The 27,287-nt window shown below is 43.0% G+C and overlaps 1 protein-coding gene across 1 annotated transcript in view; it reads right to left on the minus strand.

The window, feature by feature from the left end:
- Nucleotides 1–27,287, minus strand: part of CHST8 (carbohydrate sulfotransferase 8) — a 314,355-nt gene that overhangs the window by 270,728 nt on the left and 16,340 nt on the right. The window contains exon 3 of the mRNA XM_058154807.1: nt 10,833–11,061. Within this exon, the coding sequence (XP_058010790.1) occupies nt 10,833–10,944 (112 nt within the window). The 5' untranslated portion in view covers nt 10,945–11,061. The remainder of the gene's footprint in view (nt 1–10,832; nt 11,062–27,287) is intronic.

A 27,287-nucleotide genomic window follows, 5' to 3' on the forward strand; every position in this document is an offset into this window, starting at 1 on the left:
GTTTTGGAATTTCACTCATCGTGTGCCAGTTTCCTCATGCTAGTAAAGAACTCTTAAAGACAATGGCTTCTGAGTTTTCTTTATGCAGAAGAGGTTTTTCTGGAACCTTGACAGTGTTACTAGTGTTAATTTTTAGTGTTACTTGTATTTTAATATTAGGCCAAATTTAATAAGTTTTTTAATGTTTGTTTTTAATATTGTATGTATTGCTGTATTTTTATTCTGGCTGTAAACCGCTCTGAGTCCTTCGGGAGAAGGGCGGTATAGAAATTAAAATATTATTATTATTATTATTATTATTATTATTATTATTATTATTATTATTATTATTTTATTTTTTTATTTTTTTTATTTTATTTTATTTTATTTTATTTTATTTTATTTATTAATCAAATTTGTATACCGCCCTATCTCCCGAAGGACTCAGGGCGGTTCACAGGCCAATAAAACATATAAATACAGATTAAGATCACAATTAAAAACTTATTCTAAAGCCAAATTAATTAAAATGATATAAATACTAAAACCAATTAAAATCAATACAAATTTAAAACCTAGCCCAGTCCTGCAAATGAATAAATATTATTATTATTTATTTTGTTTTGTTTTGTTTTAATATTGTATGTATTGCTGTATTTTTATTCTGGCTGTAAACCGCCTGAGTCCTTCGGGAGAAGGCGTATAGAAATTAAAATATTATTATTATTATTATTTTGTTTATTTTATTTTATTTTATTTTATTTTATTTTATTTTATTTTAATTTTATTGTGGACTTCAATTCCCAGAGTTCCTCAGCCAGCAAAGCCAGCCAGCATTAGTTGATCATGAGGAAATAGATTAGCTAAGCAATTGATTCTGTCTGGCTGAAAGTGAAACTGGGGCTTTCAGGCTGATGTGTTCATCAGTAATCAGGTAAGCGCCTTAGAATCTCTACTCTTACTTGTAGAAAACATGTTTTCTACAAGTAAGAGTACAAGTAAGGTTCTGCTGATGAGGAACTCGGGTGAGATCACCAGAGGAGACTTTAATTTTTTTTTAAGTTTAAAGGCTCTGCCGATCTCAGCTGAGGGGCAGGATCCTCAAAGGCTTTTTTTTTACTTTTAAAGGCATGTTTCGGCTGAAGAAAAACCGGCTTTTAAAAGTAAAAAAAAAACCCCTCTGCTGATGGTGTGGCTTAGCAGAGGCAGGGGGGGCGGGGCCAGGGATTTTTGCTACCGGTCCTCCAAACCAGCAGCCGCCATCACTACCGGATCGCGCGAGCCAGTCCGAACCAGGAGCATTTCACCCCTGGACCTCCTCCTCTCTGTGGTAGCCCCTCAAATGTTGGAAGACTGCTCTCACGTCTCACCTGGTCCTTCTATTCACTAGACTAGCCATGCCCAGTTCCTGTAACTGTTCATCGTATGTTTTAGCCTCCAGTCCCCTCATCATCCTGGTTGCTCTTCTCTGCACTCTTTCTAGAGTCTCAACATCTTTTTATAGTATGGGGACCAAAACTGGATGCAGTATTCTAGATGTGGTCTTACTAAGACTTTATAGAGTGGCATTAGTACTTCCCTTGATCTTGATTGTATTCCTCTGTTAATGCAATTTAGGATTGCAATGGCTTTTTTGGCTGCCGCCACACACTATTGGCTCATATTTAATTGGTTGTCCACTAAGATTCCGAGATCCCTCTCATAGTCATTGCTATTAAGCCTGGTTTATATGTGTGCTTTTGTTTTTTCTTGCATAAGTGCAGGACTTTACTTTTCTCTACATTGAACTTCCTTTTTTTAGATAGGGCCCAGTGTTCAAGTCTGTCAAGATCCATCTGGATTTTGAGCTTATCATCTAGGGTTTTGGCTATTCCTGCCAGCTTAGTATCATCTGCAAAGTTATAGTGATAGTTCCTGTTATACCTAATATCTGTAAGAAAAAATACCTTTCCACTTACTGTTTTACTTGAAATCTTATTTGCATGCTTTATATTATCCTTAATGCTGTTATTTAATGATAAGGAATTCTGCATTTAAGAAGAATATCACTGAACTCCTTGTGCATGGTGAATTACTAGACAGTGTAAGTACAGCCACTGTGTTATATAAACATGGCTTGGGTCTCATTCAATAAACAATTAAAACAATTAAAACAATTAAATTAAAACAATTAAATCCATGATCAATTAAAAGAAATATTTCCACAATAGCAACTGCTCACATGATTAGTTCTAGAAAATATTGGTAAAAAGCCATGGAACTATTAGCTGTTCTAGTATATATTTTGCAGGAATGTGAACAGACAGGGGCATTTTATCATGTTTGTTGGACATGTGAAAACTCAGAAAGTTTTGGATGCAAATATATACAATAATTCAGAAGATCTTAAAAACTATAATATACAATTGAAACCAGAGGTTTTTGGAGATAGGCAGTTGGGGGGAAAATGTCATGGAACTTTGCATGATAATTGCAGTGTGGCTATTGCATGTTCAAAAGTGGGAAAACTCCTAAAATTGTAGGCAAAAATAAACAGATGGCTAAAAGAAACATTGGATTTACCTGAACATTCTTTCTATGTGTGCTGCAGGAGAGTCCAAGCTATGGATATTCAAAGCATCTGATTGGCCAGAGACTGAGTTGCAAAATCTTTGGCCATGCCCCTTCCTCCCGGCCGAGCCTCAGTTTCTTCAATGAAGATCTGGAACTGGAGAGGGTGAAAGGCCACTCCTGGACCCCAGACCAATACATACCAGGGAGGGATTGGACTCTCCTGCAACGCACATAGAAAGACCGTTCAGGTAAGTCCAACGTTTCTTCTCCTGTGTGCTGCTTGGAGAGTCCAAGCTATGGGATATACGCAAGTTAAATTGCAGTAGGGTGGGAAACAGGTTGGTCCAGGATCTCCTCGGCTGGAAGGATTCATTGTGACATCTGTCTTCCAAACGCTGCCTCAGCAGATGCAAACATGTCCAACTTGTAGTTTCTCATGAATGGCAAAGGGGAAGCCCAGGTGGCAGCTCTGCGGATCTCCAGAATCGATGCAGATCTCCAGAATCGATGCTTGCATGGCCCAGGCAGCTGTGGTAGCTGCACTCCTGGTCAAGTGTGCCATAATGCGCCCCAGGAGCAGCCTGGCCTGATGTTCATATGCCAAAGCAATGCATGCCTTCAGCCATTGACCAATCGATGAGGGTATGACCTTCTTGCCCATGGACCTGGGTTGGAAAGAAGCAAACAGGACTCCATCCACTGGCACTTACCTGTATGTTTAATGTACTTACGAAGCGCCCTATGGACGTCCAACTTATGCCAGTGACGTTCATCTAGATATCTAAGATGCGGGCAGAAGTTCAGCATCCTATGGAACAAAGTGTTAACTTTTGGAACAGATGTTGGGTCCAGACGATGAATGACCCAGTCAGGGTGAAAGATGCACAGGTCAGGACGGACCAACAGAACTGCCAGTTCCGAAATCCTGCACACCGACATGATCGCCACCAAAAAAGGCCACCTTGAAGGTCAGGAGCCTGATGCTGGTAGACCCCAAGGGCTCAAACGGGAAAGCTGTAAGAGCCTGCAAAACCACTGAAAGGTCCCAAGATGGATATCGATGGACAGGTGGCGGTCAGAGGTTGGAAACTCCTTTCAAAAAACATTGCACCCTAGGGTGTTGTGAAAGCAAAGTTGACCCTTCTCTGGGCAGAATGATGGCCAAGGCTGCCACCTGTCTGCGAAGAGTGTTAGTAGGTAACCTGGTATCGAGGCCCTTCTGTAAGAAATCCAACACATGAGGGATAGAAGCCGAAGTAGAAACTACACTACACTACACTACACTAGTGGCAGAAGGAAGTCCTGGTGGCATCATATATCTGGTTCATCAATGCCCAGCGAAAAGCCAGCATCACAGTTTCAATCACTTTCTTGGAAAAGTGAGCCTTCTTCAGGATTTCCCTCTCAAGTACCAGATGGCCAATTGAAGCCACTGGGGGTCTGGATGTTGCACTGCCTTCTGTTTGAGGAAAATCCTGTGAGGAAGAATTCTCCATGGACGTGTGATGGAAAGCGTCATGCGATCCTCAAACCATGGACGCCGTGGCCAGTGAGGTGCCATTAGTAGCACCTCCGCCCCCTCCTCCAAGATCATCCTGATTACCCTCGGAATGAGGGGTGTTGGATGGAATGCATATAGGAGGCCGGAGGGCCATGGGCAACAGAGGCCGCTGATGTCCTCTGCCGCCAGCATCCAGAAGCAGGAGAAAAATCTCCGAAGCTGAGTGTTCCTCGGACTGGCGAATAAATCTATGACTGGCATGCCAAATATAGTCCTCATGTGGTGGAAGAGGTCCAGGTAAAGTTGCCATTCACTCTGACCGGCTGCCCACACTCCCTGAAGGTTGAAGCCTCGGTCTCTTTGAAGTTCTCAGCTCAGCCTCTCTGATTAGGCCGGCCAGCTGGAAATAGGCAGGTTGCTGATCTGTCGGGCTGCCTCCTGACCGCAATCTCGTCGTTGCCGGGCCGCTTGCACCACCTACACCAAGGCGCGCTTCCCCTGGCCGTCCGAACCGCCAAACAACCAAATCCAACAAAACAATTTAAATCCAAATCACTAACAACAAGAGCAACTCAATAAGAGTCTCTCTAGGCCGACTGAGTTGAAAAAACTGAGGCTCCACTGGGAGGAAGGGGCACAGCCAGTGGTGGGATTCAAGTAATTTAACAACCGGTTCTCTGCCCTAATAATTTCTTCCAACAAGCAGTTCGCCAAACTGCTCAGAAAGTTAACAACCGGTTCTCCCGAAGTGGCGCGAACTGGCTGAATCCCACCACTGGGCACAGCCAAAGATTTTGCAACTCAGTCTCTGGCCAATGAAATGCTTTGAATACCCATAGCTTGGACTCTCCAAGCAGCACACAGGAGAAAAGATAATAGGGTAACATGTAGATTTTAAACCTGAACTGTTTTTATTAGGGATAATATCAGAAAAATTTGATAAGAAAAGTATGCAGTGAGGATTATCTTTACACAATATTGGAAAAATGAAGAAACACCGTAAGACTACTGCAACGCTCTCTACATGGGGCTCCCCTTGAAGGGGACCCGGAGGCTTCAACTGGTCCAGAATGCGGCTACGCGGGTGATAGAGGGAGCACCTCGTGGCTCCCGTGTGACACCTCTCCTGCGCAGTCTGCACTGGCTCCCAGTGATCTTCCGGGTCCAATTCAAGATGCTTGTTATCACCTTCAAAGCTCTCCATGGCTTAGGACCGGGGTATTTACGGGACCGCCTACTGCCACCAGTAGCCTCACACCGACCAGTGCGCTCTCACAGAGAGGGCCTCCTCCGGATACCGTCAGCCAAACAATGTCGGCTGGTGACCTCCAGGGGAAGGGCCTTCTCTGTGGGGGCTCCCGCCCTCTGGAATGAGCTGCCTCTGGGGCTTCGTCAACTCCCCGACCTCCGGACCTTCCGCCGCGAGCTGAAGACGCTGTTGTTTCGACGTGCAGGACTAACTTGAACATAGTTTTAATTTCAGGGTTTTAATCAGGGTTTTAATCAGAGGTTGGAAAAAAGGGGTGGAGAGTAAGAAGGGAATTTGTATTGTTAAGCAATTTAAATACCCAGGCAACACGATGTTTATTAAGCACTAAAAAATTTAATTAATAGAAAATTAATAAAATTTATTTTTTTAAAAAGTGGAAAAACTTCTCAATAGAGGAATGGTTGAGATGATGGAATTTGCAGAGGTGACCAAAACTGACTTCCTTGATTAGCGAGAAGACAACATCTATTTTAGTTGCTAGAAACAACTAAATTGCTTTGCACAAAACAAAACAAAAAGGCTTTGATGATTAGGGAACAATAGAGGAGAAAATGGAAAGAGAGAGCCTTTCTTGTAACCACAGGGTAAAATTGGACTTATTATTTGCTGGGGGAAAAAAACAGAAGCTGCTTCTTTCTATTTCTTTTCATTCTCTTTATTTGCACTTTTGAGGAATTGTTCCCCCCCTCTCCTTTTACTTTCTTTTATTTTATATTAATTCTTGTTAGTTTTTAATCTTTTACTCAAAACTCTTTAACAAAATTTATGCCAAGAGTAACATTTTGTTTCTGCATCATACTATCACTGACAGAAGTTTCATGACTAATCTAAATGAAATATTTTTTTCACTGCTTAATGTTGCCCAAACAAACATTTCTCACGGCTTTATTAATTGTCCCCTCCATCTTTCTCCTATCTTTGCCAAGGTTGGCAATCTTTTATTAAAATCTGATAGATACATTCATCCATCCATTGATCTTCTCAGCATAAATTTATGGACCATTTGATTATTTCCTGACCATTTGTAAAATATTTCCCACACATGTTAGCAAGCAAAACGTTTTCCAGTGCAGGTAGTCCTCGACTTATTTATATTGCTAAGAAAGACATTTGTAAAGTGAGTTTTGCCCCATCTGGCTTCCCCATGGACTTTGCTTGTCAGAAGGTCGCAAAAGGGGATCACATGACCATGGGACACTGCGACCGTCATAAATATGAACCCAGTTGCCAAGCATCCAAATATAGATCACATGACCCCAGGACTCTGCAACCATCATAGATATGAATCAGTTGTCAAGCATCCAAATTTTGATCCCATGACCCTGTGAAAAACAGTCATGTCACTTTTTTCAGTGTAATTGTAACTTTGAATAGTCACTAAATGAACTGTTGTAAGTCAAGGACTACCTGTACCATAACTCCCAACCTGAGCCTCTGGTGGCGCAACAGGCTAATGCAGCCTATTATTAACAGCAACTGCTTGCAATATTGCAGGTTCAAGTCCCACCAGGCCCAAGGTTGACTCAGCCTTCCATCCTTTATAAGGTAGGTAAAATGAGGACCCAGATTGTTGGGGGCAATAAGTTGACTTTGTATATAGTATACAAATGGATGAAGACTATTGCTTGACATAGTGTAAGCCGCCCTGAGTCTTTGGAGAAGGGCGGGATATAAATTCAAAAAAAAAGTCATGTTACGGAGAAAGGAAGTGACTGGTCTATAATTATTCAGTGCAAATAGCAGTGGAATAAAGGAATTGAAACTTCCAGTCCGACCCACAACCATCACTCTAATCCAGTTCTTCCCAACATAGTGACCTCTGGATATATCGGTACTATAATGACCGGAATTCGCCTACTGGCCAGAAATTCTGGGGTATTGCAGCCCCCCATTCATCATCTGGAAGGTGTGAGCCTGAAGAAGGCTGGTGATCTAACCTATGGAGGGCTTTAGCAGTATAACTACTGTGCCCACAGGGATAACAACGGGGGAAGAAAAGTGATGTAGGTGTATGTTTAAGGAAAAAGTTATTGACGACACACCCTGACTTAAATCTAAACCATGTTGTATTTGGAATGATAAGTCCTTAGGACAGAAAAGGGAAGTTGCAGAAATGACAAAGATGTTTCCACCTTTTTCCCATCACTTTCATGTTCCTTTTATCTTGACAACATTTTTCTCAGCATCACTTCTAGGATGGAGCTCAAATGTCACTTTACCTCATTTCACATGTTCCTTTCTCCTTGTTGGTCCAAGCCTTCATTTGTTTTGCCTACACAATGCAATATAACTTGATGGAATGTGCCATCTGGGTGATATCGTGGATGCCACAATTCTGCTTCAGAAAGGATGATGTCATGGAAACGCGCGAAGATGGTCACAGTCAAAACCATTCACTAAGTATTTAAGCCAAGAAGCCAAAGATTGTGGATGATGAAGAAGAACCAGCCACTTCAATCAAACAGCACAGAACAAATCAGCAATAAAACAACACAAATGTTCAGGAGGCGAATATAATTTTTTGGCAAATCTATTCAGCTGCCTCCAACTTTTGAAACAAACATCATCCTTTCAGAACATTCTGTGCAGCCCTTCAAATGTCACTCTGGCATTCATTAGTGATATTCCTCCAAGTCTCTGCAGTGGGTGAAGTTACCATATCTGACACAGCAAGCAAAATATGTTGCATAGTTTTATCGCAAGCGCTCGTAGATTCTGTTTTGCCCTTTTTAAAGAGCTGTCCATCAAAACAGTCCATCAAAGCAGAAGGAAATGCTCTGGACTTCACCTAATATCAGGACAAAATGTCTGAACCCCGCCAGGAAAAGGCTTCTACAACACCTGCAAATACGTATATTTTATATATATATTTTAAGTCTTCGTTTCCAAGAGATAAATGTAATCAAGGTTTATATGCTCAGAGAAGCCAACAGGATGGGACTGTTGCACTTGAAGGATCAGAAGAAAATTGTAACTAATGTTGTGGAAAATTACTTCGATATTGCTTTCTCAGTACAGGATAACAATTAGGTTGCAGTGTGAAGCAATAAATGAATGGTTACAAATCAACAACAACAGCCACTGTCAGGAATACTTTGGTGACGGGAAGTAATGCAAGCATTACTTAAAAGTTTTATGATTCTCATTTAATTTGCATCACGGCTGCTCAGGCTATAAACAAACTACCATCTCTAAAGCAGGCAGTGAAAACGGAAGAACAAAACATCTTAACTTTGCTTCAGAAACTACTTAGCTAAGTGCCATCAAGTCAAGTCTGATTTTGACAACTGTATGTATGGACAAATGATCCTTCATTCCCTTGATTTGTTCCCAGAAATCATCCAGAGCTGTTCCAGGGAGATCCCAGTGATCTCCCTAATTCAGTCTATCCCATTTAATTTACTTCCTATCTAAGTGGTTTTTCCCGTGAGACCGGTCTATCAGGGCAACCTGGTCTACCCAATGATGGGACGGAGCAGACTGCTTCCGCTTCCGCCTTTCAGACCCCAATCCAGGTGCCTTCGCAGGCAGTAGCTTTAGCAACAGACTATTTTTTGTGTTAAATTTATGTTTAACAAAGAAATAAAGGGAGACTAGTATAGATCTATTTCAAGCTATTTAGTTCTCATCAGCTAGCCATACCCTTCTGGGATTTGAACCCGGGGTACTTGCATATTAAGTAGATGTATTATCCTCTAATCAACCTTTTTTTTCCCTTTCTGTTTTCCTCAACCATGTCAAGCAAGAGTTTTTTTCTAGTCCCCACCCCCTCGTACAACACATGGCCACTATCTCTAATTAACTGGACTGATTATATTAACAGTGATTATTTTCTCCTCAGAAAAAGTATGATTGTTTTCTCCTTGGGAATATCATATGGTGGCACTTTTGTGGAAATGCATCTAAAATTCAGAGGTCATTCTAAAATATGCTGAGGTGGGATGTGTCAGGAAGGACTTGGTTGCTACCAAGGGTCAACTACAATTGCTTCACAAAAATCTTGTGTTTGGCTGGTTCAGATAGTACCACTTTGGTAAGGGGAAAGTTTTTATTGAACACCTACAAACACTATAAACCAGGGGTGTTGAACTCAAGGCCTGGAGGCCAGATCTGGACTGAGGGGTGCTTAGATCTTGCCCATGGAGCTGGTCTGGAAATAGCAAAGGACCAGCCTGCGGTGCCTCTGCTAACAAAAATGGAGCTTTGTTTTCGCTGGCAGAGGGCTATCAAATCAAACTAAAAACAAAACAAAAGGAGAAATGTTTCCCCTTTTGAGCATGCAAGAAAGGACAGGAAAGGATAAAAGGAAAGAGAAAAGACGAAGGAAAAGAAGAAAAAATGGAAAGAGAGCGAGGAAGGAAAAATAAGGAAAGAGGGGCAGGAGGAAGGAAGGAGAAGGAAGGAAGGAAGGAAGGAAGGAAGGAAGGAAGGAAGGAAGGAAGGAAGGAAGGAAGGAAGGAAGGAAGGAAGGTTATAATAAGAGTAAGTGAAGGTCTCAGGGAAGTCCTGCTTTAGCACTTGGGTACCACAGATGCCCCCGACACGGGTGACATCGAGCTGGCCATGCCCACCATGCCAATGCCCACCCCCAGCCACACACCCCGGCCCTCCAAGGTCAAACACAACCCTGATGCGACCCTCAATGAAATCGAGTTTGACACCCATACTATAACCTAATCAAAATTATCCCACTGTTTCTCATCCAAACCTAGACAAGAGTGCAAAGCCAAGTCCTCATGAAACTCAAAAGACTGTTTTTAACAACTTGAAAGAGCAGATGAATTCCCAAACAAAGTTTAGGAATCCTCTCCAGACCCCTTAAACCAAATGTGGCAGATCCTCTCTATATACTTCAACCTTCCCCAACTTGTGAACCACTGGATCTGCTGGGATTTCAACATGTGGCAATCCTGGCCAATGTGAGAATTCTGGGAACTACAGAGACAAACTCAAGAACACCAGATTAGTGAAAATAATAGTAGGTGCGTTTTGATTCGGCATTAATTCCTAAGTGAAAGGCTACAGATACGTTTTCTCACCATTTATTAGAATACAATGTCCATGATAGTATTTTTCTGACTTGTCTTTCTATGGTATATGAGAAAATGCACTTTTTTCCCACATGAGATTTTGGGGTGATTCCATTTTGGTTGAGAAACTGCCGTCAGCCAGGTTTTCCCCTGAGTGCTAGATATATCACCTCAGAACAGACAGAACAGGAAAATATTGCCTGTTGAACTGACAAGCCATACACATTGACAATACTTTCCATCATTGAATTAAAGGTTGCAACTGTTTGCTTGGAAACAAAAGTGCACTGTAGAGTTTGCAGGAAACGAATAAACCTTACAGTTCAAGAACCTTCCAACAGTTTGGCACAACTTTTCTTCAACCGATAATATGAACCTTTCCACTTATCTGAATTACAGAAAATCTTTCAGGATATTCTTTCCCATAAGTGTTATTTAGTTTTTTTTAAAAAAAAACATTTGATAAAAACAGTGTGAAAGCAGAACCTGTGGAACTAACCTGGGGCTTGCTGGGGTACAACTTCTTCTGGATCCTGCAGATGGATGAAAATGAGAAGCCCAGCTGCTCCAAACAGAAGAATGAAGGAAAACATGCAGGTCAGCTTCATCATTAATGCCCTCTTATCAATCCAGTTTAAGCCCACCGAAAGAAGCAAAGGTCTTCTCTTTAATCCCCAAAGCTTGAGCTGAGGTCAGCATCTCAGTTGGCTTCCTGTTTCAAGGGCCACCTGGCAGAAAGAAAGCAGCGAGTAACTACTAAATATTGTTCATAGCTAATAAACTTCCTATATGTTGCCTCCTCTCTCCTCCCACCCCTCCCTGGACCTAGCAACCAAGAATATGAAACAGCAAAACACTCCATGTGGAGATTTGTTCCAGGGAATGGATGTCCATCTGTATTTTATCAGGCTCGCTGCATCTGTTATTCAAAATATTTTAGGATGCTATTTTAACTTGTTAAATTATTGTTTAAGATGTTATGCAATGGTGGGATTCAATTAATTTAACAACCGGTTCTCTTCCCTAATGATTTCTTCCAACAACCAGTTCACCAAACTGCTCAGAAAGTTAACAACCGGTTCTCCCGAAGTGGTGCGAACTGGCAGGAATCCCACCACTGATGTTATGCTTTGTAAACTGCTTTGGGGAGGCTGTGCCTCAAAAGACAAGGTGAATCTGGGGGGAAGGGGGAGGAGGGGGGGAAGGGGGGGAATGATACATGGATTGATTATTAATGTACAGTAATTTTTGAAGATATGAAATTAAAAAAATTTAAATGATATTGGGGATGCTCGACTGCCATTTCAGGAAGAAAAGGAGAGAGGAGTAGAAGGAGGGAAGAAAGTAGGTAGGAATGAGTAGAGAAGGAGGAGGGGAATAAGAAGGTTAGATAGGGTGGAAGAAGGGAGGAGTGGAGAAGGAGGAGAGGAAGTAGTAAAGTGAAGGAGATGAGGATGGATGGGAAAGTAGTAGAGGGTAGAGAGGGAGGTTGTGAAGAAAGGAAGTGGCAGTCGGGCAGGCCTGAATCAGTAATAAATAAAAATTAATGATTAATGATGGATAATAGTTTGTACATAAATATGATGTTGGAAAATGGAAATAAAAATTATTTATAAAAAAAAAAAAGACAACGTGAATCCTGAAGTTAAGGAGAGAGAGAAGAATCCACATTCTGCGAAGTGCAACATATTTAAAAATAAATATTTTAGATTAGCAACTTTTTTTTTAAAAAAAGCAAAACTATCATGCAGTTCATTCTCACTTGTTATTTAAAAAAAAAGGGAATAAGCGAAGTCCAGGGTGGTGGTTGCGTGGGGTGTTTTTTTTTTTGGAGAAAGAATGTATTTGGCTGTTAGTAAATGGCCCTCAAATTCTGTCCCAACTGAATCTGAAATAATTTGGCTCATCTCTCCCTCAAGGCAAAAAAATTAAAATTTGAAATGAAGAAACCCCAAGGACTTGAAACCGTAAAATTAGTGCATGTCTTGTGTGTCCCAATAACGAAAGGCTCCCTCTGGGCTACATGAAGGCTGCTAAAAAACAAAGAAAGTAAGAAAGAAAAGCAAACAATCTTTTTGCCAACTTGCTGATATTTGACCTGTTGTTATGAGCCCCTATTACTTTTTTCCTTTGTTCTTTTTATAGTCCTTTGATATTATCCCTCATCACATGAGGGGAAAAAGGCAAAGCTTTTGATAACTTCATACCTATATACCGAAAATTGCACAGCATCTTTTAGATCACATGTGTCACGACATTAAATGTAGGGATCATGCTAAACCAGGACTTCAAACTTGGAAGCTTTAAGACTTGTGGACTTTAACTTTTCAGAATTCTCCAGCCAGCGTAATTGGAGACCTCTGTGCTACACCTTCTTCCCTGGCAGTTTTTGTCCTCAATTGCATTGCAGAAAGTTAGCACCCACCCACCCCTCTCCTAGAAGAATGAAATATTTTGAGAAAAATTAAAAAGGCAGAATATTATATTTCCTTGGATGAGAAATGGAAAAAACATGTTTTTTAGAGGGAGAAAGCAGCCCCCAACTTTTTTTAGCAGCCCATAGCAGATGCCAACACTTAAGAGATAAAGAGTTTATTGGAAGAAGCCAAGTATCTGCAGAAGTTGTGAATGCACCAACACTGGAAATTTTAAAGAAAATGTTGGATAACCATTTGTCTGAAATGGTGTGTAGGGTTTCCTGCCTGGGCAGGGGGTTGGACTAGAAGACCTCCAAGGTCCCTTCCAACTCTGTTGTTGTTGTTGTTGTTGTTGTTGTTGTCATCTAGATAGCTCTATTCATAAGCAAATACCCTCAACCCAAGATCCAACACAGAAAAAAGCCATTAAGCCAGAATAGGAATTTCCCAACACCTTTTAAGAACACAAGCCCCTTCAATGCATCACCCCAAACTTCAACCAAACTTAGCTCAGACAAGCTCCTAGGATTTGTACTTTGCCTATAGAGCCAGCTATGACCCCTACATAACCCCTACATGGCCCCATAGGAGTCTGACAATAGCCAATAGAATACATGTTCTTTTACAGAAACAGAAAGTTCAAGTGCAAGGCCCAAGAAAAGGCATAAACCTCTCCCTCTCAACTCCACGTGGTTCTGTTTCATCATTAAACCATCTTTCCAATCAGCCTCCATGTTTCCACTGTCTTTCTCCCCGCTTGGAACTGAACCCAGATAGACATTTCTTCCCACAGCACCTTCACACACACATAAAAAAGTGGGGGGGACAATATGTCTGGCTCAGGAATTCTGGGAGTTGAAGTCCACAAGTCATAAAGGGGCCATGGTTCCTTAAGCCCTGCTTAATGCCACCATTTTTCCAATGACATATCTGTGGCTTTCCAGCAAGCAGGACTGGTTTCTTTTCCTGGCCAAACCTTCTGTTAAAGATCCTGGCTGCTAAATAGTGGGAAAACCAAGAGACTCTTTTCACATAGAAGCAGGAAGAAAAATCAGTGAATCAACCTTTTCTACAGTCTGTTGCTGCAAATGTTAAATGAATCAAACACATTTTTTTTAAAAAAATGGTTCTTGTGCTGTTTAAAACGGCAGTAAAAGAGGAAATACCATATGCGCCTTTGCAAAATTTACAACTAATTTGTATAGTCATAATTAAATAAATGTCTACACTTTATTGTCCTTGTTGGCCACATTAAAAAGTTATGCATGATTCATGTGAGGAATAGGTCATTCTAAGAAGGTATTACCGAGATTCTATTTTATTATGCTTTCTGGAAATTGAAACCGCAATGGTATTTTGTAAGCTTTAAGAACCAAGGGTAAGTTTTTTTACCGAAAGAAAAGGATATTATGCCGATTAGCATACATTAATGCTCAAAAGATGCTTCTTGGTTATTGTTTTAATTAACACATTGCAGTTAGCTGTTATAATTTTCAGATAACAGGGTGCACTGCTACATATATATAAAAAAACCTACTTGCAGAGAGAAACATTTGTTTCTGAAGTTTTATATCCCACAAACAATTTGCCCACCTTAAGGGCAGTTTTGGAGGCAAACTTCTTCCTGTTGTGTGTTGGGCTCTACTACATCCTCACTAGCAATTTCTATCAGCCCTTTGAGGTGGACCAGACTAGGAAACCAAAGCTACGAATACCTTTATCTCCAGGAGAAACTCGAGAGCTTTCTCAGATTATATTTCTACCTCCAACACAATATTTTTTATCTGAGCATTGTCTTAGCTGCATCTCTTCCTCAAGGCTCTTTCTAAAAGCCCACTGCAGTTTCACAGGAGAAAAAGAACGATCAGAAATAAAGTTCTGTGTGATTGTTATTATATTATAAATATTATTGTGATGAACACCACAACAAAGATGTGTATTATGACAATTTAAACATAACTGTACCCAGACTACACACTGCTTGATGAAAATTGAATGCTATATAAATAAAATAAAATATCACACACACACACACGAAATAAAGTTCTGGTGGATGATTTGCTTAGGAGAAGTTTACCCAAGAAAGCATATTTATAGGGGCAATTTCAAGCATGGCTCAGGCGATCCACAGCCCAGACATCTGGAATTGCCCTGAGACCCACGCAATGTTATTCAGACCCCCTGGGGCAGGACACGAGACTGTGCAGAGTTCCGCCTAGAAGCTCCTGCTCTCCCTTCCTCGCTAATCCCCCCAGGACAACCCAGAAATTAGAAAAAGATCAACCAACAGGCTGAATATTATGGAAAAGAAGTACAGCTCTACAGAGAGGGACCAGAGGAAAGAGCTAAAGCGGCATTTCTCAATGCTGTCAACTAAGATATGTGGATGGGTGGCTGGAGATTTCTGGGAGTTGAAGTCCACAAGTCATAAAGGGGCCATAGTTCCCTACCTCTATAATCTGAAGGGTTTAAGATGGAAGTTGACCCAAGTCATTTTTCCTCATCTCTCCTCAGCCTCTAGGCTTCTAGGCTCCCCCCAAAGATTGTTGTGAGGTTGTTGTTGTCCTATACAACAGAGACCAACTAACAAGACCAGCACATTGCCCAAGGACTTTTCTGTTTCGTTCAATGATGGTAGGTATGAAAATAGGCTTCAATCTTCACAATGTTAAGGAGATCCGTGGTGAAATATGGTGCCTGCAGAGGGAGAGCTAGTCTGATGGATCACAGCCAGGTTTCCCAGGAATAAGGAAGCTCATTCCAAGGAGGAGGGTGAGACAAGCAACAACACAGGCCGCAGTTGGATTGGAAACAGGGTAAGAGACTTAGGACAGGGGTCGCTCCTAGAACTTCCCAGGGTATATCAGATACCCTGCTAATGCAGTCTGTTATTAACAGCAGCAGCTTGCAATTACTGCAGGTTCTAGTCCCACCAGGCGCAAGGTTGACTCAGCCTTCCATCCTTTATCTCCAGGAGAAACTCGAGAGCTTTCTCAGATTATATTTCTACCTCCAACACAATATTTTTATCTGAGCATTGTCTTAGCTGCATCTCTTCCTCAAGGCTCTTTCTAAAAGCCCACTGCAGTTTCACAGGAGAAAAGAACGATCAGAAATAAAGTTCTGGTGGATGATTTGCTTAGGAGAAGTTTACCCAAGAAAGCATATTTATAGGGGCAATTTCAAGCATGGCTCAGGCGATCCACAGCCCAGACATCTGGAATTGCCCTGAGACCCACGCAATGTTATTCAGACCCCTGGGGCAGGACACGAGACTGTGCAGAGTTCCGCCTAGAAGCTCCTGCTCTCCTTCCTCGCTAATCCCCAGGACAACCCAGAAATTAGAAAAAGATCAACCAACAGGCTGAATATTATGGAAAAGAAGTACAGCTCTACAGAGAGGACCAGAGGAAAGAGCTAAAGCGGCATTTCTCAATGCTGTCAACTAAGATATGTGGATGGGTGGCTGGAGATTTCTGGGAGTTGAAGTCCACAAGTCATAAAGGGCCATAGTTCCTACCTCTATAATCTGAAGGGTTTAAGATGGAAGTTGACCCAAGTCATTTTCCTCATCTCTCCTCAGCCTCTAGGCTTCTAGGCTCCCCAAAGATTGTTGTGAGGTTGTTGTTGTTGTTGTTGTTGTTGTTGTTGTTGTCCTATACAACAGAGACCAACTAACAAGACCAGCACATTGCCCAAGGACTTGAAACCGCAATTCATTCTCTGGGAGCGAGTCGAGCTGACCGGAGGGACTGTCTGTTCTTCTCAGCTCCTCCTCTAGGCCATCCGGCCCTGGATTATTTGCAGAGTCGTCCCTGCTGTTTTCTGACGGAACCTGTTGGCGTCGCTGGACCTCCTGGAAGTCAGATAAGTCCTGCGTTTGCCCCGGGTTTGAGTCAGCTGTGGATTCAAACATTGTATAGTCAGGGCCTGTTTCGTCTAATTCGGATTGTTCGGTTATGCGTTTTCTTATTTGGTCTATGTGGCGCTTCCATACCCGGCCATCCTTTATCTCCACTAAATATGATTTAGGACCTGTTATTTCTAGGATTTTTCCTGCTAACCAGGTCGGGCCTTCGCTATAGTTGTGTGCCCACACTCAGTCGCCTATAGCCATCCCTCTTGTTTTATCGAGTGCCCCCTTGTAACCGTCTGGTGTGTAGTTCGGGTTTAAACGGTCTAGTGGGCACCTGAGTTTCCGACCCATTAATAACTCTGCTGGGCTTCTGCCAGTTGTGACACAGGGGGTTCTGTGTTGGACGGCCAGGAAGGTATCGATTTTGTTTGCCAGTCGCCTGGCTTGATGTTGGAAAATGGAAATAAAAATTATTTATAAAAAAAAAAAAGACAACGTGAATCCTGAAGTTAAGGAGAGAGAGAAGAATCCACATTCTGCGAAGTGCAACATATTTAAAAATAAATATTTTAGATTAGCAACTTTTTTTTAAAAAAAAAGCAAAACTATCATGCAGTTCATTCTCACTTGTTATTTTAAAAAAAAGGGAATAAGCGAAGTCCAGGGTGGTGGTTGCGTGGGGTGTTTTTTTTTTTGGAGAAAGAATGTATTTGGCTGTTAGTAAATGGCCCTCAAATTCTGTCCCAACTGAATCTGAAATAATTTGGCTCATCTCTCCCTCAAGGCAAAAAAATTAAAATTTGAAATGAAGAAACCCCAAGGACTTGAAACCGTAAAATTAGTGCATGTCTTGTGTGTCCCAATAACGAAAGGCTCCCTCTGGGCTACATCAAGGCTGCTAAAAAACAAAGAAAGTAAGAAAGAAAAGCAAACAATCTTTCTGCCAACTTGCTGATATTTGACCTGTTGTTATGAGCCCCTATTACTTTTTTCCTTTGTTCTTTTTATAGTCCTTTGATATTATCCCTCATCACATGAGGGGAAAAAGGCAAAGCTTTTGATAACTTCATACCTATATACCGAAAATTGCACAGCATCTTTTAGATCACATGTGTCACGACATTAAATGTAGGGATCATGCTAAACCAGGACTTCAAACTTGGAAGCTTTAAGACTTGTGGACTTTAACTTTTCAGAATTCTCCAGCCAGCGTAATTGGAGACCTCTGTGCTACACCTTCTTCCCTGGCAGTTTTTGTCCTCAACTGCATTGCAGAAAGTTAGCACCCACCCACCCCTCTCCTAGAAGAATGAAATATTTTGAGAAAAATTAAAAAGGCAGAATATTATATTTCCTTGGATGAGAAATGGAAAAAACATGTTTTTTAGAGGGAGAAAGCAGCCCCCAACTTTTTTTAGCAGCCCATAGCAGATGCCAACACTTAAGAGATAAAGAGTTTATTGGAAGAAGCCAAGTATCTGCAGAAGTTGTGAATGCACCAACACTGGAAATTTTAAAGAAAATGTTGGATAACCATTTGTCCGAAATGGTGTAGGGTTTCCTGCCTGGGCAGGGGGTTGGACTAGAAGACCTCCAAGGTCCCTTCCAACTCTGTTGTTGTTGTTGTTGTTGTTGTTGTCATCTAGATAGCTCTATTCATAAGCAAATACCCTCACCCAAGATCCAACACAGAAAAAAGCCATTAAGCCAGAATAGGAATTTCCCAACACCTTTTAAGAACACAAGCCCCTTCACTGCATCACCCCAAACTTCAACTAAACTTAGCTCAGACAAGCTCCTAGGATTTGTACTTTGCCTATAGAGCCAGCTATGACCCCTACATAACCCCTACATGGCCCCATAGGAGTCTGACAATAGCCAATAGAATACATGTTCTTTTACAGAAACAGAAAGTTCAAGTGCAAGGCCCAAGAAAAGGCATAAACCTCTCCCTCTCAACTCCACGTGGTTCTGTTTCATCATTAAACCATCTTTCCAATCAGCCTCCATGTTTCCACTGTCTTTCTCCCCGCTTGGAACTGAACCCAGATAGACATTTCTTCCCACAGCACCTTCACACACACAAAAAAAGTGGGGGGGACAATATGTCTGGCTCAGGAATTCTGGGAGTTGAAGTCCACAAGTCATAAAGGGGCCATGGTTCCTTAAGCCCTGCTTAATGCCACCATTTTTCCAATGACATATCTGTGGCTTTCCAGCAAGCAGGACTGGTTTCTTTTCCTGGCCAAACCTTCTGTTAAAGATCCTGGCTGCTAAATAGTGGGAAAACCAAGAGACTCTTTTCACATAGAAGCAGGAAGAAAAATCAGTGGATCAACCTTTTCTACAGTCTGTTGCTGCAAATGTTAAATGAATCAAACACATTTTTTTTAAAAAAATGGTTCTTGTGCTGTTTAAAACGGCAGTAAAAGAGGAAATACCATATGCGGCTTTGCAAAATTTACAACTAATTTGTATAGTCGTAATTAAATAAATGTCTACACTTTATTGTCCTTGTTGGCCACATTAAAAAGTTATGCATGATTCATGTGAGGAATAGGTCATTCTAAGAAGGTATTACCGAGATTCTATTTTATTATGCTTTCTGGAAATTGAAACCGCAATGGTATTTTGTAAGCTTTAAGAACCAAGGGTAAGTTTTTTTACCAAAAGAAAAGGATATTATGCCGATTAGCATACATTAATGCTCAAAAGATGCTTCTTGGTTATTGTTTTAATTAACACATTGCAGTTAGCTGTTATAATTTTCAGATAACAGGGTGCACTGCTACATATATATAAAAAAACCTCCTTGCAGAGAGAAACATTTGTTTCTGAAGTTTTATATCCCACAAACAATTTGCCCACCTTAAGGGCAGTTTTGGAGGCAAACTTCTTCCTGTTGTGTGTTGGGCTCTACTACATCCTCACTAGCAATTTCTATCAGCCCTTTGAGGTGGACCAGACTAGGAAACCAAAGCTACAAATACCTTTATCTCCAGGAGAAACTCGAGAGCTTTCTCAGATTATATTTCTACCTCCAACACAATATTTTTTATCTGAGCATTGTCTTAGCTGCATCTCTTCCTCAAGGCTCTTTCTAAAAGCCCACTGCAGTTTCACAGGAGAAAAAGAACGATCAGAAATAAAGTTCTGTGTGATTGTTATTATATTATTATGTTATTATATTATAAATATTATTGTGATGAACACCACAACAAAGATGTGTATTATGACAATTTAAACATAACTGTACCCAGACTACACACTGCTTGATGAAAATTGAATGCTATATAAATAAAATAAAATATCACACACACACACGAAATAAAGTTCTGCGGTGGATGATTTGCTTAGGAGAAGTTTACCCAAGAAAGCATATTTATAGGGGCAATTTCAAGCATGGCTCAGGCGATCCACAGCCCAGACATCTGGAATTGCCCTGAGACCCACGCAATGTTATTCAGACCCCCTGGGGCAGGACACGAGACTGTGCAGAGTTCCGCCTAGAAGCTCCTGCTCTCCCTTCCTCGCTAATCCCCCCAGGACAACCCAGAAATTAGAAAAAGATCAACCAACAGGCTGAATATTATGGAAAAGAAGTACAGCTCTACAGAGAGGGACCAGAGGAAAGAGCTAAAGCGGCATTTCTCAATGCTGTCAACTAAGATATGTGGATGGGTGGCTGGAGATTTCTGGGAGTTGCAGGCCACACATCTTAAAAGTTGAGAAGTTTGGGAATCATTATTCTAAAACAGAGGTGGGGAACTATGCCCCTTTTATGAATTGTGGACTTCAACTCCACAGCTGGAATGCTGGGTCAGGAATTCTGGGAGTTGAAGTCCACAAGTCATAAAGGGGCCATAGTTCCCTACCTCTATAATCTGAAGGGTTTAAGATGGAAGTTGACCCAAGTCATTTTTCCTCATCTCTCCTCAGCCTCTAGGCTTCTAGGCTCCCCCCAAAGATTGTTGTGAGGTTGTTGTTGTTGTTGTTGTTGTTGTTGTTGTTGTTGTCCTATACAACAGAGACCAACTAACAAGACCCAGCACATTGCCCAAGGACTTTTTTCTGTTTCGTTCAATGATGGTAGGTATGAAAATAGGCTTCAATCTTCACAATGTTAAGGAGATCCGTGGTGAAATATGGTGCCTGCAGAGGGAGAGCTAGTCTGATGGATCACAGCCAGGTTTCCCAGGAATAAGGAAGCTCATTCCAAGGAGGAGGGTGAGACAAGCAACAACACAGGCCGCAGTTGGATTGGAAACAGGGTAAGAGACTTAGGACAGGGGTCGCTCCTAGAACTTCCCAGGGTATATCAGATACCCTGCTAATGCAGTCTGTTATTAACAGCAGCAGCTTGCAATTACTGCAGGTTCTAGTCCCACCAGGCGCAAGGTTGACTCAGATTTCCAGCCATTTGGAGTAGGCATCGACTACTACCAGAAAGGTTTGGCCGTGGAAGGGCGGCAAAATCGATGTGGATCCTAGACCAGGGCCCTGGGGTCTCTCCCATTCGAATCGGGGCCGTTGGGGTAGCGGTCTGGACTCCTGGCAGGCCTGGCATTTCCCTACCCTTTCAGCAATTTCCGAGTCCATTAAGGGCCACCACACATAGCTTCTCGCTAGACCCTTCATCCTCACGATCCCTGGGTGACCTTCGTGAAGGAGATCCAACACCTTTTCCTCAATTTCTCTGGGATCACCACTCATCCCCATAGCAGGCACCCCTTGAGCCGAAAGTTCCCCGTTTTTTACAAACTCTTTAAAACGCTCGCCGCAGCGGCCACCCTCTTTGTACCCAACCAATTACAGTTCTTATTGTAATGTCCTTATCTGAAGCCCGAGCCACCTCTTTGGATGTGACTGGGCCAGAGTCCAAGAGTCAATTAGCAGAACTGGTATCCCGGAGTGGGGTCTTCAATAGTCTCTGGTAGCGGGCATCTGCTCAGTGCGTCTGCATGCCTAATTCCTTTCCTGGCGGTGTAGTAATTTGTAAGAATCGCTGCCAGGAAGATAGTCCATCGGGTCAGTCTGGGCGAAAGTGCCACGGGTGTTGGGCGGTCGCCTGCCAACAAACCTAGCAACGGTCTATGGTCTGTGATGATTTCAAAATCACGACCAAATACATACTCATGGAACTTTTTTACCCCTGAGACTATAGCCAAGGCTTCCTTATCAAGCTGGCTATAGTTCCTTTCAGTTGATGACATGGTTCGGGAGTAGTATGCAATAGGGGCTTCTGTGCCATTTGGTAACCGGTGGCTGAGCACAGCCCCCACCCCATAGGGAGATGCGTCGCAGCTTAACACTAATGGTAGCGTGCCATTGTATTGGATGAGGAGGCTATCACTCGTTAGGAGATTCTTTACCCCTTCGAATGCCCTAGCTTCCGCCTTTCTCCAAGACCATGCAGCCGTCTTAGCTAATAATTTATGCAGTGGCTCGGCTACTGTTGCTTTATTCCTTAAGAATACTGCGTAGAAGTTGACCAGACCTAAGAATGCCTGTAACTCCGTTTTGTTCTTTGGAACCGGGGCCTTCCTGATGGCCCGTACCTTGCTCTCCTTGGGGTGAATCCCTTCTCTGTCTATTCGGTAGCCCAGGAATTCCACAGACTCAACCCTGATCTGGCATTTGTTTAGTTTAACCGTGAGACCGGCAGACCGGAAAATGCCCAAAACTTTCCGCAGCCTTGCCCCTAATTCCTCTAGGTTTTCAGCGGATACCAGTACATCGTCAAAGTATGGTACCACCCCTGGCAAGCCCTGCAATAGCCGCTCCATCAGGTTCTGAAATAACCCTGGAGCCACACTAACCCCAAATTGTAATCGGGTACACTTAAAAGCCCCTTTGTGAGTCACAATTGTCTGTGCTTCGGCTGTGCTGCTGTCTACGGGCAGCTGTTGATAGGCTTGGGCCAGGTCTAGTTTGGCAAAAACTTGCCCTTGCCCCATTGAGTGCAGTAGGTGCTGTACCACCGGAACGGGGTAAGCACTCTTTTGCAACGCTTTGTTAAGCGTTGCCTTGTAGTCAGCGCAAATCCGGACCGACCCGTCCGGTTTGACTGGGGTGACTATAGGAGTCTCCCATTTGGCATGGTCAACTGGCACTAGAATTCCCTGGTTTACTAGTTTGTCCAGTTCCCGGTCAATCCTGGGCTTAAGGGCGAACGGGACCCTCCTAGCCTTTAGGCGGATAGGGGCAACTTGGGGATCTAAGTTAAAGGATATGGGGGTCCCCTTGTACTTGCCCAGGCAGTCTTTGAAAACGTCCCCAAACTCCTTCGTGAGTGCGTCTTTGAGGTCGACTTCGTTTCTGAAGATTCCGGTCACTCCCATGCCCAACGCTCGGAACCAGTCCAGTCCCAACAAGCTTGGCAGGGTCCCATCGACGATGGTGATGGGCAGAGTTTTCTTGTAGTGTCCATACTCGACGTGGACGGACGTTACCCCTCGAACAGGGATGCGATTCCCCTGGTAGTCCTGTACTTTTAGTCTTTGTGGTTGCAGCTTGCGCTTTGCGATGGCGGGTAAGGCTCTCACGAGGTTGTCCCAGGACATAATCGTGATCGATGAGCCGGTGTCCACCTCCAATCGGCATGGCACCCCCTCAATCTTTGCTTTTGTGAAGATTTTCTTTTCTAGGCGTGTTGATGCGTGACCCACTCTCACGACAGTTTGATTCAATTCCGCGCCTTTTTTAAACTGACCACTCGCGGGCCGCTTCGTCATTCCCGCGCTCTGATTGGCCGGTTTGAATTTTTGGCGGGAAGGTTGGGGAGCTCGACAGACCTGTGCTGGGTGCCCCTTCCTTTCGCATCGCCGACAAGTTGCATCTTTAAATCTGCATTGTTGTCGTTGGTGTTGCCCTCCGCAACTTGCGCAGTCGCCCCGGTCGTCTTTTTCCGGCCTCCCGGTGTGGAAAACTCCTTCTTCCTCCTCACCGTCCGATTCGGCCTGGACCTCTTCATTGTGGACCGGGGTTGATTTCGCACCAGCCGTTGGTGTGACCTGCTTTTGTAAGGTTTCCACTGCTTGGGTGGACATCTCGTGAGCCCTGGCTTCGTCCAGGGCGTTTGCCAGCGTTAGGTTGCTTTTAGCCAGCAGCCACCTCCGCAAACGGATGTCCCTGACCCCGCGGATGAGTTGCTCCAGCAATGCCTCGTCCAAGTCTCGATACTCGCAATGTTTTGAGGCTTTTCTTAGGGCGGCCATGTATGCACTGATGGACTCGCCTTCTTGCTGTCTCGCTCCCGAATTCAAACCGTTGCACATACTTGGATGGCATCGGTGCAAAATGTGCTTTCAGCAGAGTCTGCAGAGTTTGCCACGGTACCGACTGTACCGGCGTTGGCTCAGCCAGGGATTCTGCGGTGTCGAAAACCTCCGGACCGCAGTGGCTCAGGAAATAGGCTCGTTTCCTGTTGTCAGAAACTCCTTGAAGTTCGTTTGCTTCGAGGAAACACTCGAAGCGAGCCATGTATGACCCCCATTTCTCCTTAGCTGGGTCGAATGGCGCTGGCGGTGTGTAGCCGGACATCGCTGCTTTCCGCCCTTGTTTTGCTGGGTTCGCGTCTTCCTGGTGAGTTCAGCTCTTTTCCTGGCGCTCTTAGCCTCGAGATCCCACCTTCGTCGCCAGTGTTAGATTCGGGCAATAACGAGGCAGGAGACCAGGATAGTGACAACAGCTCTTTACTATATGGTGAACCCAGCAGCTCGGGCTGGGGAAAACCTCTCCTTAAATACAGTTTAGCCGGAGGCTTCAACCAATCAGCAACGTGCTTTTTTCCCGCCAAAACATTTAAAGATACATTACAATGTGTATTATGACAATTTAAACATAACTGTACCCAGACCACACACTGCTTGATGAAAATTGAATGCTATATAAATAAAATAAAATATCACACACACACACACACACACACACGAAATAAAGTTCTGCGGTGGATGATTTGCTTAGGAGAAGTTTACCCAAGAAAGCATATTTATAGGGGCAATTTCAAGCATGGCTCAGGCGATCCACGGCCCAGACATCTGGAATTGCCCTGAGACCCACGCAATGTTACTCAGACCCCCTGGGGCAGGACACGAGACTGTGCAGAGTTCTGCCTAGAAGCTCCTGCTCTCCCTTCCTCGCTAATCCCCCCAGGACAACCCAGAAATTAGAAAAAGATCAACCAACAGGCTGAATATTATGGAAAAGAAGTACAGCTCTACAGAGAGGGACCAGAGGAAAGAGCTAAAGCGGCATTTCTCAATGCTGTCAACTAAGATATGTGGATGGGTGGCTGGAGAATTCTGGGAGTTGCAGGCCACACATCTTAAAAGTTGAGAAACTTGGGAATCATTATTCTAAAACAGAGGTGGGGAACTATGCCCCTTTTATGAATTGTGGACTTCAACTCCACAGCTGGAATGCTGGGTCAGGAATTCTGGGAGTTGGTCCACAAGTTATAAAGGGGCCATAGTTCCCTACCTCTATAATCTGAAGGGTTTAAGATGGAAGTTGACCCAAGTCATTTTTCCTCATCTCTCCTCAGCCTCTAGGCTTCTAGGCTCCCCCCAAAGATTGTTGTGGGGTTGTTGTTGTTGTTGTTGTTGTTGTTGTCCTATACAACATCAGACCAACTAACAAGACCCAGCACATTGCCCAAGGACTTTTTTCTGTTTCGTTCAATGATGGTAGGTATGAAAATAGGCTTCAATCTTCACAATGTTAAGGAGATCCGTGGTGAAATATGGTGCCTGCAGAGGGAGAGCTAGTCTGATGGATCACAGCCAGGTTTCCCAGGAATAAGAAAGCTCATTCCAAGGAGGAGGGTGAGACAAGCAACAACACAGGCCGCAGTTGGATTGGAAACAGGGTAAGAGACTTAGGACAGGGGCCGTTCCTAGAACCTCCCAGGGTATATCAGATACCCTGCTAATGCAGTCTGTTATTAACAGCAGCAGCTTGCAATTACTGCAGGTTCTACTCCCACCAGGCGCAAGGTTGACTCAGCCTTCCATCCTTTATAAGGTAGGTAAAATGAGGACCCAGATTGTTGGGGGCAATAAGTTGACTTTGTATATAAATATACAAATAGGATGAAGACTATTGCTAACATAGTGTAAGCCGCCCTGAGTCTTCGGAGAAGGGCGGGATATAAATGCAAATAAAAAAAAAAGATAGGATGAGAGTCATCTGGCATGATTCAGTCTGCGGCGTGAGGAAATAAAGAAATGAACTAGCAGGATTGTTCTAGGTTGTTCTCACACTTGGTCTTAGCCTGACATCATTCAATTCAAGTCAATCTTGTCTACTGATGACAATTGGACAAGTCTTTGAAGATATCAAAAGTGGCTTGTCCTGCCCTTCTTCCTAGGACAGAGCAGGAGGAACCGACACAAAACCACGAAAGGCCTAAAGCCTGACTAGGATTCAGATTTCCCCAATGACACAAATACTTGCCATTTCAAACTTGTAGGCTACAAAGAGCAGTCTAGTTATTTTTTTAAAAAAACACACCATCCACCCATTGCCTTCCCCATCTTCTACTTCCACCAAGCTAACCAAACGTTGTAAAGTCTTCTAGCCCAGGGCTCTCCAACCTTGGTCCCTTTAAGACTTGTGGACTTCAACTCCCAGAGTTCCTCAGCCAGCTTTGTTGGCTGAGGGACTCTGGGAGTTGAAGTCCACAAGTCTTAAAGGGACCAAGGTTGGAGACCCCTGTTCTAGTCCATCATGTTTTCATTTCATAAGTAAAAATGTAGCTTTCTGCTTCCTCAAGGGAAATATCAATCTTTATTTGGTCCAGGAGTGGCTTCTTATATTATCTACATGATACTCTTAGCGATTCTCTCTCTCCAGATCCAGAATTCAAAGGCCTGATTTTGTTTCTTATTTTTTCTTAATGCCACATCTACATTAACAATTGGAAAAAAACATTACAGTAACTATTGGATCTTTATTACATAAAACTACCACGCACGATTATTTATTGTATTGTATTGTATTGGGTATATTTGGATCTACCCAAAGATGCAGCAATGCTCTGGATTAATGTGTTCTGTGAACCCTTTGTTTTCTAAGAATGTTCATGGCATTCTTGAAAATTGTCTCCCACAACAAATTTGAAAGTATGAGTACAGTCTCTATCCTGATTCTTCCATGAAGGAGAATGATCATGGATGAGCATCCTTCTAAGGCAACGCTAAGCCTTGAAAAAAGGCTTATGTACAGCAGAGTATAGACGTTCCACACATATAGATGCCTAGATCAGAGGTCTCCAACCTTGGTCCCTTTAAGACTTGTGGACTTCAACTCCCAGAGTTCCTCAGACAGCTTTGCTGGCTGAGGGACTCTGGGAGTTGAAGTCCACAAGTCTTAAAGGGACCAAGGTTGGAGACCCCTGGCCTAGATGGTTCTTACATGTCTAAGCCATTATTTGACCCTGTGTGAGTGAGGGGCACCAGGTCTTCCAAGCAACAGAGCTTAGCTACATATGGACAACAATGTAAAATCAAAACCAGGACCCAACGTAAACAATCAAGTACACACTGGAGGGGTCTCCTCTCAAAAATTAGTGGGAGACCCTCCCCTGCAGACAAAGAAATGCACTCATATTTATACATTTCAGAAAGGAGGAGGGGAAATGATGTGTGCATACACACATTCATAAGTAATAACATACTAG

This window comes from Ahaetulla prasina, chromosome 12 (genome assembly GCF_028640845.1).
Source record: "Ahaetulla prasina isolate Xishuangbanna chromosome 12, ASM2864084v1, whole genome shotgun sequence".
NCBI lineage: Eukaryota > Metazoa > Chordata > Lepidosauria > Squamata > Colubridae > Ahaetulla > Ahaetulla prasina.